Source organism: Corapipo altera, unplaced genomic scaffold, assembly GCF_003945725.1.
Source record: "Corapipo altera isolate COAL_440 unplaced genomic scaffold, ASM394572v1 75, whole genome shotgun sequence".
Taxonomy (NCBI): Eukaryota; Metazoa; Chordata; class Aves; order Passeriformes; family Pipridae; genus Corapipo; species Corapipo altera.
This window is the reverse complement of record NW_020884887.1, coordinates 1,843,156-1,859,783: the sequence shown is the minus strand read 5'-3', so window position 1 is coordinate 1,859,783 and position 16,628 is coordinate 1,843,156. Positions and strand designations below refer to the sequence as shown.

Sequence of the window (16,628 nt, the reverse complement as noted above, 5' to 3'; positions counted from 1 at the left end):
TTTCCTTCTCCCTTTCCTTCTCCCTTTCCTTCTCCCTTTCCTTCTCCTTCTCTCTTCCCTTCTCCCTCCTTCCCTTCCCTCCTCCCTTCCCGACACAAGCTCTCCCAAGTTGTGCACAGCAGGCTCGGGGAGCCGGGGCGCAGTTTCCAGGGCGGCATTCCCGATGGATGAGCGCGGTCCTCCCCGCCGCCCGGGGGCGCTGCCTGCGCCGTCCCTCCTCTTTCCGCTTCCCGCGGCGCCGCTCCCGGTTCCGGCCGCCCGAGGATGGAGGCGCGCGTGGCGCAGAGCGCGGCCCGGCTGGCGCGGCAGGTACGGGGCGGGACAGCCCGGGATAACCCGGGATAACCCGGGAGAGCCTGGCACGGCACGGCACGGGAGAGCCGCGGGGCGCAGGGGGCGGGCGAGCCCCGGGGGCGCTCCCCCGGCACCGCCCGGGGCGCGGGTCGGTGTGTGAGGGGAGGGCGGGCAGGGCTGAGGCTCCTCCTCGGCCACTCCCCTGGGTGCCGAGGCAAAGAGCAGCGTTACAGCACTGCCTCGGGCCTGACGGTCTGTGCTCGTGATAAACTTCTGCAAAAAGTCTCCCCAGGAGTCATCGGGAGCCGGTGCTGGGTGTCCCTGTCCCAGTTCCCAGTTCCACCCTCTCCAGGAGGGTCCAGGGTCCAGGGCGTGTCCCGGGAGCCCAGGGCAGCTCCAGGGGTGCGCTCCCAGAGCACCTGTTGGATGGAGAGCTGCCCATGGCAGCCCTGGCCTTCTCCAGCTGGGTTGTGGCAGCCCTGAGGTGCTCAGGGTTGGGAAGAGGTGGTGACAACCGTCTCTCTTTTCAGTGACAATAATAATAAGAGATAAATCAGGCTGCCAGGTCTGCCCCGGTCAGTGATCAGTATTGACAGTCGAGGACAGAGGCAGCTTCAGGAAAGCTTTGACTCCACAGGTTGACTTCTCATATGTTGCCCCAGGAGCATCTGACTGAGAGGTTCTGGACGTTTAGCTTGTGGCTTTTTGCCTCCCGTACTTGTGTGTTCTTAAGCGGCTTTCCAGTGTGTTTTCTGCTTACAAACATAAGACAAGCACTGCCATAAAGCACTGAGATAATAAATCTGGCTATTGAATCTCTGCAACTCCTCTCTGCCTCTGATTTTCCCTTTCTTCTTTGTTGCTGCTGGGAGAGGAAGCACATCTTGGGTATTCTGGTAAAGGTGTTCTCCCTTTGCCAACACTGCAGTCTGGTCTTTAGTCCATAAACAAATTCCAGTCACTGAAGGAAAGCAGGGGAACAGTGTTCAGCTCTAACTCCAGGAGGCTGAAGGAGGCCCTGTGGAAATACTGAGCCTCAGCCTACCTGACACCTTTCTCCACAGCTCCCTGTGCCAGCTGCAGCAAGCCCTGGAGCCTGTGGTGAGCCAGCCTGCAGGAGTCATTAGCTCTTCAGGAAAATAACCCAACCAGGAGCAAGAATTGTGTACTGAGTTATTGCACTGAGCCAGCTGAGCAGGGCTTGGCAAAGTAGGAATAGACATAAAACTGATCAGGAGACAAGAAGAGAGATGTTCAGCTCCCTTTCCCTTGCTCCCTCAGGCCATTTTCTCCCCCCCTTTTTTTTTCTTTGAAACATGATGGAGAAAAGCTCTGTCACATTAAAGCCCAGAGACAGAAGCCTATGCAAGTTTCTTGTTAATTCATTGGGATCCTTGGAAGATGGTCTTATGTGCTAAGGGAAAAGGTGAGGGTGATTTTGGTCCTATTGAAAAAGCTGGAGTTTTTTTGTATTCACAGGTGAGGGGAAGATTTCTAGTACTCAGCTGACCAAAGAGCCCTTGGAGATGTCAGCATGGCCTCATGTAATTCCTGCAGCTTCTCATGAGGTGGTCATCAGGTATGACCCTTTACTGACAAGTTGTGATAGTGCAGGTAGAATAAACCAGGGGGTGACACTTTATGACCTGAAAAGCAGCTTTTTCCTTCCTTTTCTCAGTCACACATCTTGTAGATCAGAGGAGTGTTGGTGTTGTCTCCCTTCCTCACTTGGATGGTACCATGAGAGAGGAGTTACAAGGGTTATCTGTAGTTTGTTTTTCAGAAAGAATGTAGAATTTATAATACTCCTTCCATAACATCTGGTGTTCACAGGTGATTTCCTAGAGAGTTAGCTTTATCACGAGATGCAGGGATAGGGGGCATTTATGATGTGAATATCTAAAGACCTTGTTCCAGGTGAGCTCAGCAACATGGTTATGGATTCTGTGGGGGTTGCAGAATCATAATATATCTCAATTTGGAAGGGACTCACGAGGATCATCATTTATTGGGATCCCAACCCCATCGATTCTGGAATCCAGTGTAAGCATTGCTGAGTTGAGGCTTTTCTGCTGGGTTGTTTTGAATGAAAACTTCACTTCATCATCTGTATTAGCTATTGATGAGCACAAAAAGGGAGCCTGACATGGCAGCAGCAACACTGAGGTAGGCAGCTGGGCCACCATGGTGAAACCTTCTGCTCTCAATTCTCACTCAGGTAACATAAGGACTGCTACTGAAACTTTCTGAAGAAGAGGAGCACTGTATGTGATAGGCAAATGTGATAGTCTGGGGTGACAAATGGGCTTGGTCAAACCTGAAATGGGGCCAGCCCAAATACCTCCAGGTGTCTCTGCTGCTTTGGTGCAGTCATGGGAAAGAACTAGATGAGACTTGCTGAGCTGTGACATTGTTTTAGAGGTTTTTACCTCCTGGCCAAATTAGGATACTAATTGTCACCCTGTGTCTGGGTGGGAAAAGCTGTTTGGGCCAGATGTCTGCCCCAGGGGTTGGTGATTCCTGAGAATCCTAGTTTTGGGTTTGTGGCTGTGCACGTGGATAAACCTCTTTCCTCATCCTTGCTCACAGACTAAGAGTATGGAAAGAAGCTCCAGTAGGATACTGGTTGTCTCACCTCCTGCAGGTCTTCCCTTGGGTAGCCAGAGGTGTTTGTGATGATGGAGGAAAATCCAAATCAAATTCCTGTTCTGAAAAGCTGGTACTGAAACATCTTGGTGGTTACAGCTTTGGAGGAATCATTTAATGCAGGAGGAGTATGTGTGAGCTGCTGCTTGTCTTGGATATGCAGTGATTTTAGTTTCAAAAGCAGAATGTGATGTTCTGGATCTGGACAAGATTTGCCCTCAATGCAGAACTCTCCTTGGGGTCTTGGTAGCCTGTCCTGAAGCTGGTGACTTTGCTAGAGAAAAGACAGTACTGTGTGGACACACAATTTACAGATAATGTGTTAAAAGTAGAAGCTACCTTTGTGGTTTTCTTTAAAGCACATTCTAGAGTTGAGGGGAATGAGATATGCATTTCACTGCTCTAATGTTCTTTTAAGTCAGTTTGTAGCAATAATGGACACTGAAACTTACAGTGACTCAACTGTGAAAACACAATGAATTCTCTCTTGTGCTATTTTAAACTTGAAGTTCAGAAGATTTTTCAAAGGGGTGTATAAGTTATATGAAATGCTATGAGGTTCAGGCCAGGAAGAAAAACCTGAAATAAACCAGTCTATTTGCTGTTGGTTGTACATGAGAGAAAAACAGTTGGGGCACATACTTTGGCTTGCTAGAGCTGAAATGGACTATTTGAAGTGAGTTAAGGTGCAGCTGTTCAATTATTTTGGTTATCTAAAAGCCAAACTGGAGGATTTTATGAAGTTTTGGGTTTTTTTTTCCTCAGAGTCCTATTTTTTCACATCTGAACTGCAGGAAGCAGCATCCCGTTCTCCTGTAGCAGAGGAGACCTTGAGGCTGTAAAAGAAGTGTGCCATAAACTGAAGCACAGCTGAAGAGTGACCTCAAAAGTACTGATTTTCAGCTTGGCCCACAAATAGGCCAATCTTAAGATTATTTTGCCTCAGGTTTTTGAGCATCTGCAGTTAGTTACAGCAGCATTTCTGGGAGCTGTTGTTCAGGTGGACATACAGGACCAGAAGATTCAATGGCCCAGTTTTTTTCCTAATTAAATATTCTGTTTGTTTCAAGAGCAACAAAGTAAATGAGCCCTTTTTGATAAGGTTTGGTGGCCTGTTTGATTACAATAATAGCCTGAGCTGCATCCTGCTGTGGAAGTTCTGGCAGAGAAGAGCCTGGATGGGGGAGCTGAGGGCTGGGAGCCAGGGTGAGCAGTGCTTGCTGCCTCTCCTTCCATAGAAGCACTGAGTCCCTTAAATCTCCAGGAGCCTCCAGGCCGCTGTGTGTGAGCCAGGTTTGTGGCTCAGGGCACAAAGGAGAACAAGAGATGGACAACAGAGGTGAAATTTCAGCTATTTGGTTTCTTTAGGGAGTGGGGTGAGGAAAATTCCTGCTCCTTGCAGTAGCTTCCAACCATGAGTCCAGGCTGTGAAGACTGGAGGGACCACAAGGAAGTTTGTTTATTTGGATCACCTGAAATTCCTGATTGCTCCCGAAGGCCTTGTGTCATTTTTAAGGGAGAAGCCACACTGAATGCGGGGAAGGAAAGGTTCTGTGTCTGGGTGGAAGTGAGTGCACACTGCAGAAATGCCCCTGTGCAGCAGCAGGCTGTACTTCCTGGCATTCCTGCCTCCAGGTGGGGTTTGAACTTGCTGGGGTTGTGAGTGATTGTGGTTTCCTCCTCTGGAAGAAAAACTGTGAGATGGTGAAACTGGCTGAAGGAGGCTTTAGGGGATTTTGAGTCACGTCATTTGACATCTTTAATAGATTAAAAAAGCTGAAGGAAGAGGTTATTTTGGGTTGATCCTTTATTAGCATGACCTGTTGTCTTTCTTGCACTTTTGTCCTGATATCAGTGAGATTGCCTTCTGACTGCCTTTTTTTAAGAACGTTTCAGAATCCCTGGTTTTGATACAAATAGAAACAACCTTTACACAGTACTTGTTTGGAATTATTCAACTTCCATGTCCTTGCTGTTACCTTTATGAGAGGCAAAATAGATCTTGTAGCTCATCACCTCCTACCCCCACTCCAGGAATTGCTGTGTGACAATTCAATTTGCTTTCCAGGAAAACGAGATCAAGTTGTTGACTGCAGAAATTGAGCGTCTGAAGAACTTTGGGTGCTTGGGAGTGTCCCCCAGTTTGGAAGGGCTGCGAGACGAAAACGCAAAGCTCAAGTATCGGTTAAATTTCCTTCAAAAGGTAAGGACAAAGAATTCTTGCAGCAGCATGTGGGTTTTTTTGTTCTCATTAAGGTAAGCTAAATAAGTGATGTCAGTTCATTACAGCTAGTGATGTGTGACAGTGTGCTCACTCTGCATTCTGACACCTTCACTGGGGACACAGCAGATATGTTTTGGTTCCTTAAACAGAAACCAGCCTTATGAAAAGTGTCAGTAGGTCAGCAAGCCCACACTGTCACATTTTGGCCAGTCATGCACTGGGTGACCAAGCTAAGGTCTGTCCCAGGATCACTGATGAAGGTGTGAGAAGTAATGCAGCCCTGCATTCAGGGAAAGGTTTGTGCTGGGAGGTTCAACAGGAGAATCACCTGATTTTTATGTTGTACGTGTTGCTCCTGTGCCTAGAGGTGTCAGCCAGATCTGTCAGCTGTGCTTTGCCAGGCAGCCAAGGAGAAAAGTAGGATGTAACAGTTCCTCAGATGTTGTGAATTTAACCTTCTGGATCTTGTTGGTTTTTTGTGGGGGTTTTTTTTCCAGAGCCTTCAGGAGGAAAGAAGTAAAACAGTAAAAAGCATGATTAATATCAACAGCTGTCTTCAGGAGATCTTTGGAGCTGCTATTCAGGCTGCCTACCCAGAGTTAGAAAACCCTCCACTGGTGGTGACACCAAGTCAGCAGCCCAAATTTGGGGATTACCAGTGTAACAGTGCCATGGCCATATCACAGGTAAATGTAAACAATCTTAATGAAGAAGGAAAAATGAGGATGTTGTCTGTTGGAAGCTAAGTGACAGACAACACAGTGAAATGAAAGTTGCAATCCTGGACTTGTTGTAGGTGTCTGGGCTGAGAATTGAGTGTGTGTCTAATGGCATTTTGGGGGAAGCATTGGCCTTTACAGAATTGACCTTTAAAGTTTAGATGACTGGTATAAGAGAGTTAATGTGTAACACAGGAAAATGCTCAGTTCATGGGATCCAGATCCAATCACGATTCAAGTGCTGCATTGATTTACTAATGATGTGCAATTATCTACCAATTAGTGAACTGTATGTTTGGAACTAAAACCAGCAAAACAATAAATCACAATTCCGGGGAGTTACAAAATGTTGAGAAACACCTGCATAACTCTGCATGCTCTTCCCTAGTGCCAGGAAAGTGTGATGTCCCCACACACATTTGCACAGTTATGTGCACATACCCCCTTCTCAGAGGGCAGGTGACAAACAGGTGCCCCATCCCTGGGACTGCGGGTTCCCCTCGCTGCTCCCACCTCCTGTTGTGAGTGTTTTGTGGGTGCTGATTGTTGTTGTGTTCCTGAATTTTCAGTTCTGTGACAAATGCTCTTTCCAACCTTTTGAAGTGCACTATTCCACACACTTTTCGTGCTCTCATTTCTGTCTCTTTGGCTGTTGTTATCCAAGCATTTGCTAAGTGGGCATCCCTACATCTGTAGATTTTATTTTATTTTAAAGTAAAATCTGCTATTTTATTTTAAATTAGCAAAGGGCAGGAAACATGGGGGTTTTGTTACAGTGTTCTGATGTTGGAGGTTTTCAGGCAGCTGTGAGGATGGTTCCAACTTTTCAAAACCCCTGTTTAGTGTGTGCAAAGGAAGGAGTGGTTTTATTTCAGCCTGGCTGGTATCAGCAATTACTTAGGAAATTATGATATTGCTACTTTGTGGAAGATATTTGATCAAAGAGGACCCAGATAGAATAAGAGATACTTCAGCAGTTGGCTGTGACTGTGCTGAAGTAAAACCAGGAGGTGTGGAGAAAGCAAGCACCCAAACTTTGAATGCATTGGTGCCTTTGAGCCACTAAATAGACTCTTTGTAACTGCAGATCTTTTATTTGGCAATCTCAACAGAGACAACTTTTTTCTTTTTTTCGCATGTTCTGTTGTCAGTTCACCTCTATGAATGCACTAGACTGGCAGTTTTGACATGGAGCTTGCACTGCCATGTGTGGAACTGTGCTCCCCCAGGTCTCCATCGGCAGCCGCCGTGCCCGGGCACACTGAGCGTGACTGGCCGTACGTGCCAGCCAGCAGGCGCCTGGCCGGGAGTGCCAGGGCGGAAACAGCCCTCACGAATACGTGTGCCTTCCCCTGGTCTCATTAGCATACTGTGGCAGGGCTGAGCCCCCTGGGTGACTGCACTGACACGGGATTCAGAGCGTTGCCACTTTTCTGACCGCTGCGTTACCCCAATTAAGTCGCGGTTGGGATTCTCCAGCGGTCCCGGCTTCCCAGCGCTGACGTTGTTCACATAACTCGGTGTCTGAGCGGGCCCCTCCAAGCCAGGGTTTTGAGTTCCAGGTTGTCAGCTGTGCTGGTGAATAAGGGTTCCTAGTGCTGGGCTTGGCTGTGGAGCTTGTTCCCTGCGTAGTGGGCTGGAGCTTGGCAGTGCTCACCCAGGCAGCAGTCTGAGAGTGTGTCAGCACAGCAGAACCAGGGCATGACAGCAGCAGGTTATGTACTTCCTGTCAGCCTAGCTTTTAGGGGCTTGGCTGTGGGGCAGGTCTCCCCAGGGTGTCCCCTGCACAGAGCCAGGATCATTGGGACTGCCAGAGGAGCTGGAAGTGCCCTGACTGGGGCAGCAATGGGACGTGCCAGGCAGCAGCCTCTCCCTGCAAGGCACTGATGTGGAAAGGGCCCTCACAAGTGCCTATTGTTTTCCCGGGAGCTCATCAGCATATTAATGCCTGGGGTTTCAGCCAGGACCTCCCTCTGCTCCTTAGAGTCAATGGAGTATGGTAACCAGTTCTGGAATGGTTCAGATAACACGCCTGTTATCTGGTATAACATGCCCATAATCTGGTTTTGCATTTATTTTTCTTGTAGTTTACACTTTGAGTAGCATTAAAGGCATAAAGGAGGTTTGCTTTTCTTGGCCATTCTAAGCCTTTACCATTCTATAAGGATCCTGTTATGATCACCTGTATGACAGGTTAAACAGGAAGCTGAAAACTTTAGTAGAAATACATTTTGCAGCAGACTGCAAGTTAGCAAATACAAGCAAATTCTGAGTTGACAAAGAGGTACTTGACCTTCGTGGCCTTGATGGGAGCGAGGTGATGAGTTTTCAAACACATCACAGTAAGAGCAGAAAATCACCTGCTCAGAAACAAATAGTTGTGGTAATTTTATCCAGTGTGAATGTAGTGTTTTGCAAGGGGTGGGTTGAACTAGCTCACAGAATCCTCCTAAAGGGTATTTTTGTAAGATTTGCCAAAAGCTATGTGAGAAGATGCTTTGGGAATGGACAGGGAAATTTGGGAGTTGGACTAAATGATCTTTGAAGGTCCCTCCAACCCTGTGTAAATTTTGAGTTCCTCACAGTGGGCCACTCATGGCTCCAGGGAAAAGGAGCAAGCTACTTTCCCAGTAGTTTTTCTGATGCTCTCTTAGGAAAAAGGGTAGTGTTAGAATTATCTTTGATTGCTTGGGTTGTTGGGTTTTATTTATTTATTCCCTTATTTATTTATTAAGCTTAAGACTAAGGCAGGACTGAAGGCAGTTTGCTTTGGTTGCTTTTAGTCATAAATCAGCAGACTTGCTCTGAAACCACACTCAGAGTCTGCTGGAGGCACAGTTCAGAACTTCACATATGAATGCTGGCAGAGCTGAGGGCACCCATGAGACTGGTCAACAGGATTGTGCAGCAGTGTGAAGGACTGTGCCAGATATGCTGATTTTTAAAGCATTTGTCTCTTTTGCTAGCTTAAAAAAATACAAATTGACCAAACCACTTAACATGTTTTGAAAAGTAACCTGGGAGATTTTCTCCAGACGTGGAGACTGCTCTGAGAAGAAGGGGGTGAACCTCTTGCGTCCATTCAGGCTTCTGCTCTGGAGAACTGATCTGATCTGTAAAATTCACTAGAGATCTTTTTCTTTGTGTGTGTCTCTGCATTATGAAGCTGAAGGGCCATGAGGATCTTTCAGTGCCACAGTATCTGTGTTTCTGTTCCACTCTGTAGAATGTTTTGGAGGATTGAATTTTACTTGATCTTCTTGTTGTGTTTCAGATACTGCTCAAAACCAAGGAACAGAAGGTTATCCCACGAGAAATCGCCGACAAAATAGCAAAAAACATTCCTGCCAATGAGTGCATTGAGAAGGTCGAAATTGCTGGTCCTGGTGAGATTAGTTTCATTTTATACAGTAGGTTTTAAAGCAGAAAGGGCATTTTTATACTGGATAGTGAACAGGGAAGCTGAGCAGAGTTCAACTCAACTGCGTTTTGTGATTTAAAACTGCAGTTTGAATTTAGAACTGCAGGGTGAATTAGCTGCTCCTGTCTTGGTGAGCTTTGTAGCCCTCAGACTTGTGCAGCAGCAGAAATCTACCTCTCTATTAGAACTGACAAGTATGATCCTGACCCCCTTAATTAGCAGTTTTTCCACTGATGCTTAAGGGACCAGCTTTTCCCCTTTGAATACTGGTAATACGTATCAGGCCACAGTCATGAAATCACAGCAAGAATTGATATGCCCTTCTTACTGTTCCTTGCATGGTGAGGACACCTTGACCTCTCAGCACTGAGAGGCTGGAGCAGCATGGAGGTTATTCATTGCTGCATCTGTTTTATCCCTTATCATATATCTTAAGACCCGAGAAGAAATACAAGGGCTCATATTCCTTAGGGCTTCAGAATAAATGCAAAAATCCCATGGCACAGCCCTTCTAGTGCTTGGGCATAAATTTGTTGATTGGCTCTGTGAAGCAGGAGAAGTGGTGTCATCCCACAAGCATGGATTATCCCAGGTGAAACTGTATGTTTTAGGATATTAATTTTAAAAAAAGGAGACAGAGCAGGATCTGGTTTTGCATTCTGGAAACCAAATTATTTATTTCCTTGTAAAAAATTGTTTTATAAGTTCACCTTTGAGAGACAGTGCATGAAAAGGAGTTATGTCAGTGGTGTAGCTTGAGCATCTGACTCCTGCAGTAAAGGCTGTAGTGGTGTGAATCAGACTCTTCTAATGTGGGAACGGAAATTGTCTTCTAGTGACAGCTTTGTTGTCCTGTGGCTGAAAAGTGTTTTGTTCTGTCAAGCTGACTTCATGTGCTTTTATGCTTGAGGAAACAGAAATCCAAGGGCAAAGAAAATAAAAAATAGTTTGAGGCATTTCTGCAGCCCCAGCACTGATGGTTGGTTTTGTCCTCTAAAGGTTTTATCAACGTCCACTTGAGAAAGGATTTTGTGTCGAAGCAGCTGAGCAGTTTATTGATGAATGGAGTTCAACCACCAGCCATTGGCAAAAGGAAAAAGGTACAGCAGTGAGCACACAGGCATCTGCTATAGGTGAAACATGATGGACTGCAGGTACTTTGAAACTCACCCTTTGAAATGCTGTGCTGAGCAGATGTCCATGTCAGCAGGTTGTTAGAGCAGAGTAAGTGGGATGTGGCATAGGGGTCATGCGTAGGCTGTGTGTACGTGGTGTGGTCTCTGGGGGGTGAGGGACGGGGCTCCCTGGGGCAGGTGTTGTGCCCAGGTCAATCTGGGAGTGATCCCTGACCCTGAGCTGGGCTGCAGCAAAGCCCCAGGCTGGAAGCCTGCTCTGATGTCCCCTCTGGGCCCTCTCTGCTGTGTGTGCTGCTGGCAGCAAAGGGTGTGAGGATCAGCAGAGGTGAGCCCTGTTCCCCCCACTCCCCCTCAACAACACCCAGATTAAACACAAGAGGTCTGGAAATGGCCATTACCTTTTATTCATGTGTTCCTTTATGTCCAAGGTGGTGGTGGATTTTTCATCCCCTAACATTGCCAAGGAGATGCATGTTGGCCACCTGAGGTCTACCATCATCGGGGAGAGCATGTGCCGACTGTTCGAGTTCGCAGGTTACGACGTTCTGAGGTGAGAGGTGATTTTTGGGTGTGGTGGGCTTGGTTTGGCTGAGTTTGTGCAGTACCTGTCTCTGTGCTTTGGCCTGTGTTGGTCTTTGTTTATAAGCACATGGCAAATAACCTGTTATGTGTAAAACACAGTAAGCTGAGCAAGTGTAGCAGTGTAAGAAATCAAGGGGGGCAGCAGCTTCATTGCAGTGAAACTAGGGGAGCTTGACTGGTTTGGGTTTCTGGTATTATGTGTGTTCCTTCTTTTGGAATATATGTTTTTTAAATGTATGTATTTTAGAGCATATCTTTAAAAAATCATTATTGTGCTCTTCACTTGCTTCAAGGTTAAACCATTTAGGAGATTGGGGCACCCAGTTTGGAATGCTCATTGCTCACCTCCAAGACAAATTTCCGGATTACTTAACTGTTTCTCCTCCCATTGGGGACCTCCAAGCTTTTTACAAGGTATTTGTAGCAAATAAGTGTGATACTTATGTCAACATCTCAAAAGCAGATGGAAGAACTTTACAGATTGCAGAGTATTTTGGAGAAACAAAAGAATCTAATCACTGTTAATAGATTATTGCAGTAGCCTCCCACAGGGTAATGAATTGTGGTATCTGGTACTGAGCTGTCTGTATGGGGTATGATCAGAGGGCTTTGTAAGGTTGCAGCCTCTGTGTCTTTTGGGATGAGCGTGCTTGGAGGGGCTGTTATGAATGGCAGCTGGTTTCAGGGGAGAAGGCAGTGCTTTTCCACCTGTGTTTCACTGCAGGAATCCAAGAGGAGGTTTGACACAGAGGAGGAGTTTAAGAAACGTGCCTACCAATGTGTGGTGCTGCTGCAGAGCAAAAACCCCGACTTCATCAAAGCCTGGGAGCTCATCTGTGACGTGTCACGCAAAGGTGACTTTGCCAGGTCCAGAAACGTGTCTCAGCAGTAGAACAATGGGGCTTTCCACACCTTTATGTCTGAGCCCATGCTCCTGTTTTCTGTTGAAAATCACTGCCACACTGCTACGAGAAGCTTAAAGTAAAAAGCCAGTGGTTACCACTGTGTGCCTTTAATGGAAGTATTTTGTTCTGTTTCCCTCCTCAAGAATTCCAGAAAATCTACAAGTGTTTGGACATCACACTCATAGAGAGAGGGGAATCGTTCTACCACGAGATGATGAAAGACATCGTCAAAGAATTTGAAGATAAAGGTGAGGCTTTTGGTCTCAGGTCAGAATTTCTGCAGCTGAGGGTGTGTGGTAACCTCACTCCTACTCAGTGAGGCTTAGGGCTGATGCTTTTCAAGTTGCACGTTCCCCACCTTTGCTTTTTCTCTCGGCCACATTTCCTAAATGTGGAACTTTTGTGGCTTTTCCTTCTTTCTGCATTAGCAGAATTAATTCTTATACGTTTCATTCCAGAAAGCTTGAATCTTACATCAAAATCATTTGCGATATTTGTAGGCAACAGCATGAGGTACTACTGGAATTTATTGTATTCTGAATAAACAGTCAGGGAGCAATACAGGACAGACTTCCTGGTCTTAGTGTTGTGACTGTGTGGGAACTTTGAGAAATCTCTGTGAAGACAGTGGGATTTTTGGATCATGTTGACTTTGAAACTGCCAAGAAGCCAAATGCAGCATAAAAAGTCTCTGGTTTTATGTGTTCCTGTCTGGATTCAGCAGTTCTTGAGTCTCACTGTCTGAAGTGTTCTGACTAGTCTTACCTCTGAAACACTTCGTGCTAAGTCCTCATTGCATCTCCATACTTTGTGTTGCCTTTAATGTCATACCTTGTGATGCTGGGTTTGTGGCTGTACAGGGGGATCTGGATGCCAGTGTTGGGAGTTTTTAAATTAGATCCCTTCTGGTAAGGCCACCTCTGTACAGATCTGCTTCCTTGTGTGTAGTTCTGGAAGTGCTGTATGGAATGTGACTTGGTTGACAAGGGAGTTCCATGTAGGTCTTTTCGTATTTTGAGCCATTAATTATTTGATCATGTGAGTGTATGGTAGCATCAGGGAAGTGTTTCTGCTGGCCCACAAACCTCCCTACTGTGATAAAAGCCAGAATGTATTCCTTTGCTTTTGCAGGGTTTGTCCAGGTTGATGACGGGCGGAAGATCGTGTTTGTCCCGGGTTTCCCTGTGCCGCTGACAATCATGAAATCAGACGGAGGTTACACATATGACACATCAGACTTGGCTGCTCTTAAACACAGGCTGTGTGAAGAGAAGGGTGACATCCTTATCTACGTTGTGGACAGCGGACAGGTGAGTTCCCCAGCTCTGCTCTCATTGCTGGTGCAGCTCATCACAAAGTGTGTTAAGCGCTGGATGCAGCAGTAACACAGGTAGAACACCACAGGGTCTTTAGTGTTGTTGGTATATCTACCCCTTACCTGAGCAGTGATGGGAATTTACCATCTGTAAGCTTCTGTAAACCAGGGAAACTCTTCAAAAGGCTGAACTTTCTGATAGGGAATTTCTCTGTGGAGCTTGAAAAATTTTAAGTCTCCTTGTTGGAACGTTGTTGTGAATGAGACAAAGCAGGGAAGAAAACTGCACCTGGAGGAGTGGGCTGAGAACTGGTTTTTGGTGTTTATTCCTTGCAGTCTGTGCATTTACAAACAGTGTTTGCAGCTGGACAGATGATTGGCTGGTATGACCCCAAAGTGACCAGAGTGGCCCATGCAGCCTTTGGAGTGGTGCTGGGAGAAGACAAGTAAGTGCTTGGGTGCGAGTTTTTCTCTGTATTTGCCTTGGAGAGGATGTTTGAGTGAATGCAGGAGACTTACTCTTGTTTGTTGACAAGTATGTGACATGCCAAAAAAAAACCCAGAAGAAAGCACCTCATCCCATGCTGTTTTCCATAACTCTTGTCATTTTGTTGCCTGTCATTGTCCTTGATCCACTGGTGCTGTGGTCACATTCCCTCTTGGGCCTGGCTTCTGCTGCCTGGCATTTGGGGAGGGGCACTGGGATTGGCTGGTGGAAGCTGATTTGAATACTGGGAGATGACAGTGGTAAAGGCCACGATTTCCATTACTCTCTACCTTCTTCATGGTAGGTGAAACATAAGTTGGGAAAAGGCTGGCACTGGTATTGTATCCTACCTGATGTCTGGAACTGGAACAGTTCTGACTGTGGGAGCCTTCCTGGTCAGCACCCCGTGGGTGTTCTCTCTGTTTTGTAGCTGTCTGTGTGATGGCAATTTCTTCAATACCAAGAGATCTGCCATGTGCCTTTTTACTAAGCCATAAGGTGTGAGCAGTGGAAATGCCTGCAAGAGGCTCTGGTGCATGTCCTGGATCTGCCTGGGGTGCCCTAGGCAGAGGGTGGAAGTGTTGTGCCTCTTATGCAGGTGGTCATTTTGTCTGTGGGTTTTCAGGAAGAAGTTCAAAACTCGTTCAGGGGATACAGTGCGTCTCATAGACCTGCTGGAAGAAGGGCTGAAACGAGCTATGGACAAGCTGAAAGACAAGGAACGGGACAAGGTGGGAACTGCTGGGTACTGCAGAGCTTCCTGGGAGTGGGAGCAGAGAGCTGGGCCTGGCAGGAGAGCTGGTCCTGCAGGAACTGTCAGGTCTCCCCAGTGTGATGGCAACAGCTGTGACCCCCAGGATGCAGGAGGTGATGGAACAATATAAAGTTTAGACTGTCCAAAATGCTCTGTAAGGGTTGGAGGACCAGGTGTTTGTTATGTGTACATGCAGTTTGTAAGAAGCAGGAGTACAGTATGAATATCACACCTGACAAGTGGGACACTGTAGGGCTCAGAGGTCTTGTGGGCTGTCAGAAGAGGGAGTCAGCCCTTAGCCTGGGCAGGGCTGCAGTGCAGTTGATTGCAAGAGAAGTGAGATGTGAATGTGGGGTTGTCTGGTGCCCTGAAGTGGAGAGGTGTGTGTGAACTGAGTACCACGTGGGTAAAATCCCCTCAGCAGCCTGGGCTTTCCTCTTGAGCCCTGCTGGGTGGCCAGGGCTGCATGTTGTGGTTCATGGGGGCAGCGTAGTGTCCTTCCTCTTGACTGTGATCTGCTTTGAATTTGCACCAGGTCCTCACAGCAGAAGAGCTGAAAGCTGCCCAGACATCAGTGGCTTTTGGATGCATTAAATATGCAGATCTGTCCCACAACAGACTAAATGATTACGTGTTCTCCTTCGACAAGATGCTGGATGACCGGGGGAACACAGCTGCCTATCTGCTGTATGCCTTCACACGGATCAGGTGGGTGAGGGAGCAGGGGGAGTTGGTGCTGATGCTCTGCACATGTGGGCAGAGGGGTGATGGTCACATCAGTGCTTTGGGAAGTTGGTTAGAGAAGGCAGCTACACTGGTGTGCACCACAGGCAAGATTTTATTTGTCACTGCAAATGGTGTGTGCTCTGCCACCTGAAATGGCTCCTCTGTGTGACACACATCCCAGGGAGGGAGCTGGGGGAGTTTCTGGTAGTCAGAGGATTTAGGTGGTTGGACAAGGGTGCACCTGAGTTCCAGCAGCTGCTCAGCTCAGGTGTTGCCATACCCCACAGTTTTTCTGGCACCCTGAGCCCTGGTTTGCTTGGCAGCATCATGTGTCCTTGCTGATGTGGGTGCCCAGAGCCCGGCCCTCCCTGTTCTTGTGCAGTGCCCTCCTGGATCACCCTGAGGGCAGGGCCTCCCCCTGTGTCCCCAGGGCTGATTGACCTCTTTGGCCTGGTCACCCAGGACTGGACATCAGTCCTGGGACAGGCCTTGACCAGGCTGGCCCCAGGCAGGCTGAGCAGTGGGAGCCCCACCAAGCATCCCACGTTGTGGATCATTCCAGGGCTATCGCTCGCCTGGCCAACATTGACGAGCAGATGCTGCGGAAGGCAGCCAAGGAGGAGGTGCTAATCCTTGACCATGAGAAGGAGTGGAAACTGGGCAAGTGCATCCTCAGGTTCCCTGAGATCCTGCAGAAGATCCTGGAGGACCTGTTGTTGCACACGCTCTGTGACTACCTGTATGAGCTGGCCACCACCTTCACTGAGTTCTATGACAACTGCTACTGTGTGGAGAAGGACAGGCAGACTGGTGAGTGTTGGCCGTGGGGTGCTGCATGTGCCTGCCACATGTCATAGTACAGACACTCTGCAGGGTGTTTCCCTGTGCTGGGAAGGCTGTTGTCACACTACCTGCTGCTGCAGAACAAGGGTCTGTGTGGAAGGACAGCCCGTGTTGTCATCTGTCATCCTGCCTGTGAGCAGGAAGGTTGAGTAGAGTTGGGAGCAGCCAGGCACCTGGAAACACGAGGGCTGGTCAGTCTGCCTGGCTTAGGAAGAGCAGGAGGGGCTCTGTGCCAGTCCAGGGCCAGACTGTGGGCAGAAGGGAAGGCACCATTGGTTGTTCTGAGCAGCTGCTCCAGCTCCTGTGTTGGTGTTTTCCAGGCCAGATTGTGAAGGTGAACATGTGGAGGCTGCTCCTGTGCGAAGCCACCGCCGCCGTCATGGCCAAGGGATTTGACATCCTGGGGATCAAGCCTGTCCAGAGGATGTAGCTGTGCCCTGTGGAATGACAATAAAGGGACTAAACAACTGGAGTTGTCTGTGGCTGTTGGGATGGGGTTGTGGTAAGGGAAGGTGCTCTGGGGGAGCAGCACCCCCTTAGGAGAGAAAAGAAGAGAGGAATGAAAAGCAAGGAGGA

At 47.7% G+C, this 16,628-nt stretch overlaps 1 protein-coding gene across 2 annotated transcripts; it reads left to right on the top strand.

The window, feature by feature from the left end:
• The first annotated feature begins 228 nt into the window (after positions 1-228).
• RARS (arginyl-tRNA synthetase) lies at positions 229-16,524 on the top strand. 2 transcript variants are annotated; one of them, XM_027643377.1, is made up of 16 exons: positions 229-309; positions 1,774-1,873; positions 5,009-5,143; positions 5,662-5,850; positions 9,158-9,269; positions 10,304-10,404; positions 10,869-10,990; positions 11,316-11,436; positions 11,747-11,876; positions 12,071-12,175; positions 13,059-13,237; positions 13,579-13,688; positions 14,355-14,460; positions 15,019-15,191; positions 15,772-16,019; positions 16,373-16,524. In XM_027643377.1, exons 4-16 carry the CDS (start codon positions 5,698-5,700, stop codon positions 16,480-16,482), a joined length of 1,770 nt encoding a protein of 589 aa, XP_027499178.1. In that variant the 5' UTR covers positions 229-309; positions 1,774-1,873; positions 5,009-5,143; positions 5,662-5,697; the 3' UTR covers positions 16,483-16,524. The 2 variants fall into 2 exon arrangements, with proteins under 2 accessions (XP_027499178.1, XP_027499177.1); XM_027643376.1 differs by lacking the exon at positions 1,774-1,873 and having other exon boundaries at positions 245-309.
• Positions 16,525-16,628: the final 104 nt, after the last annotated feature.

Excerpts from the sequence above, each read along its gene's own strand:
- RARS (XM_027643376.1), top strand. The coding sequence starts at position 265 with ATGGAGGCGCGCGTGGCGCAGAGCGCGGCCCGGCTGGCGCGGCAG. Across the intron at positions 14,461-15,018 it reads AAGACAAGGAACGGGACAAG|GTCCTCACAGCAGAAGAGCT; the intron begins GTGGGAACTGCT and ends AATTTGCACCAG. Across the intron at positions 15,192-15,771 it reads TATGCCTTCACACGGATCAG|GGCTATCGCTCGCCTGGCCA; the intron begins GTGGGTGAGGGA and ends GGATCATTCCAG.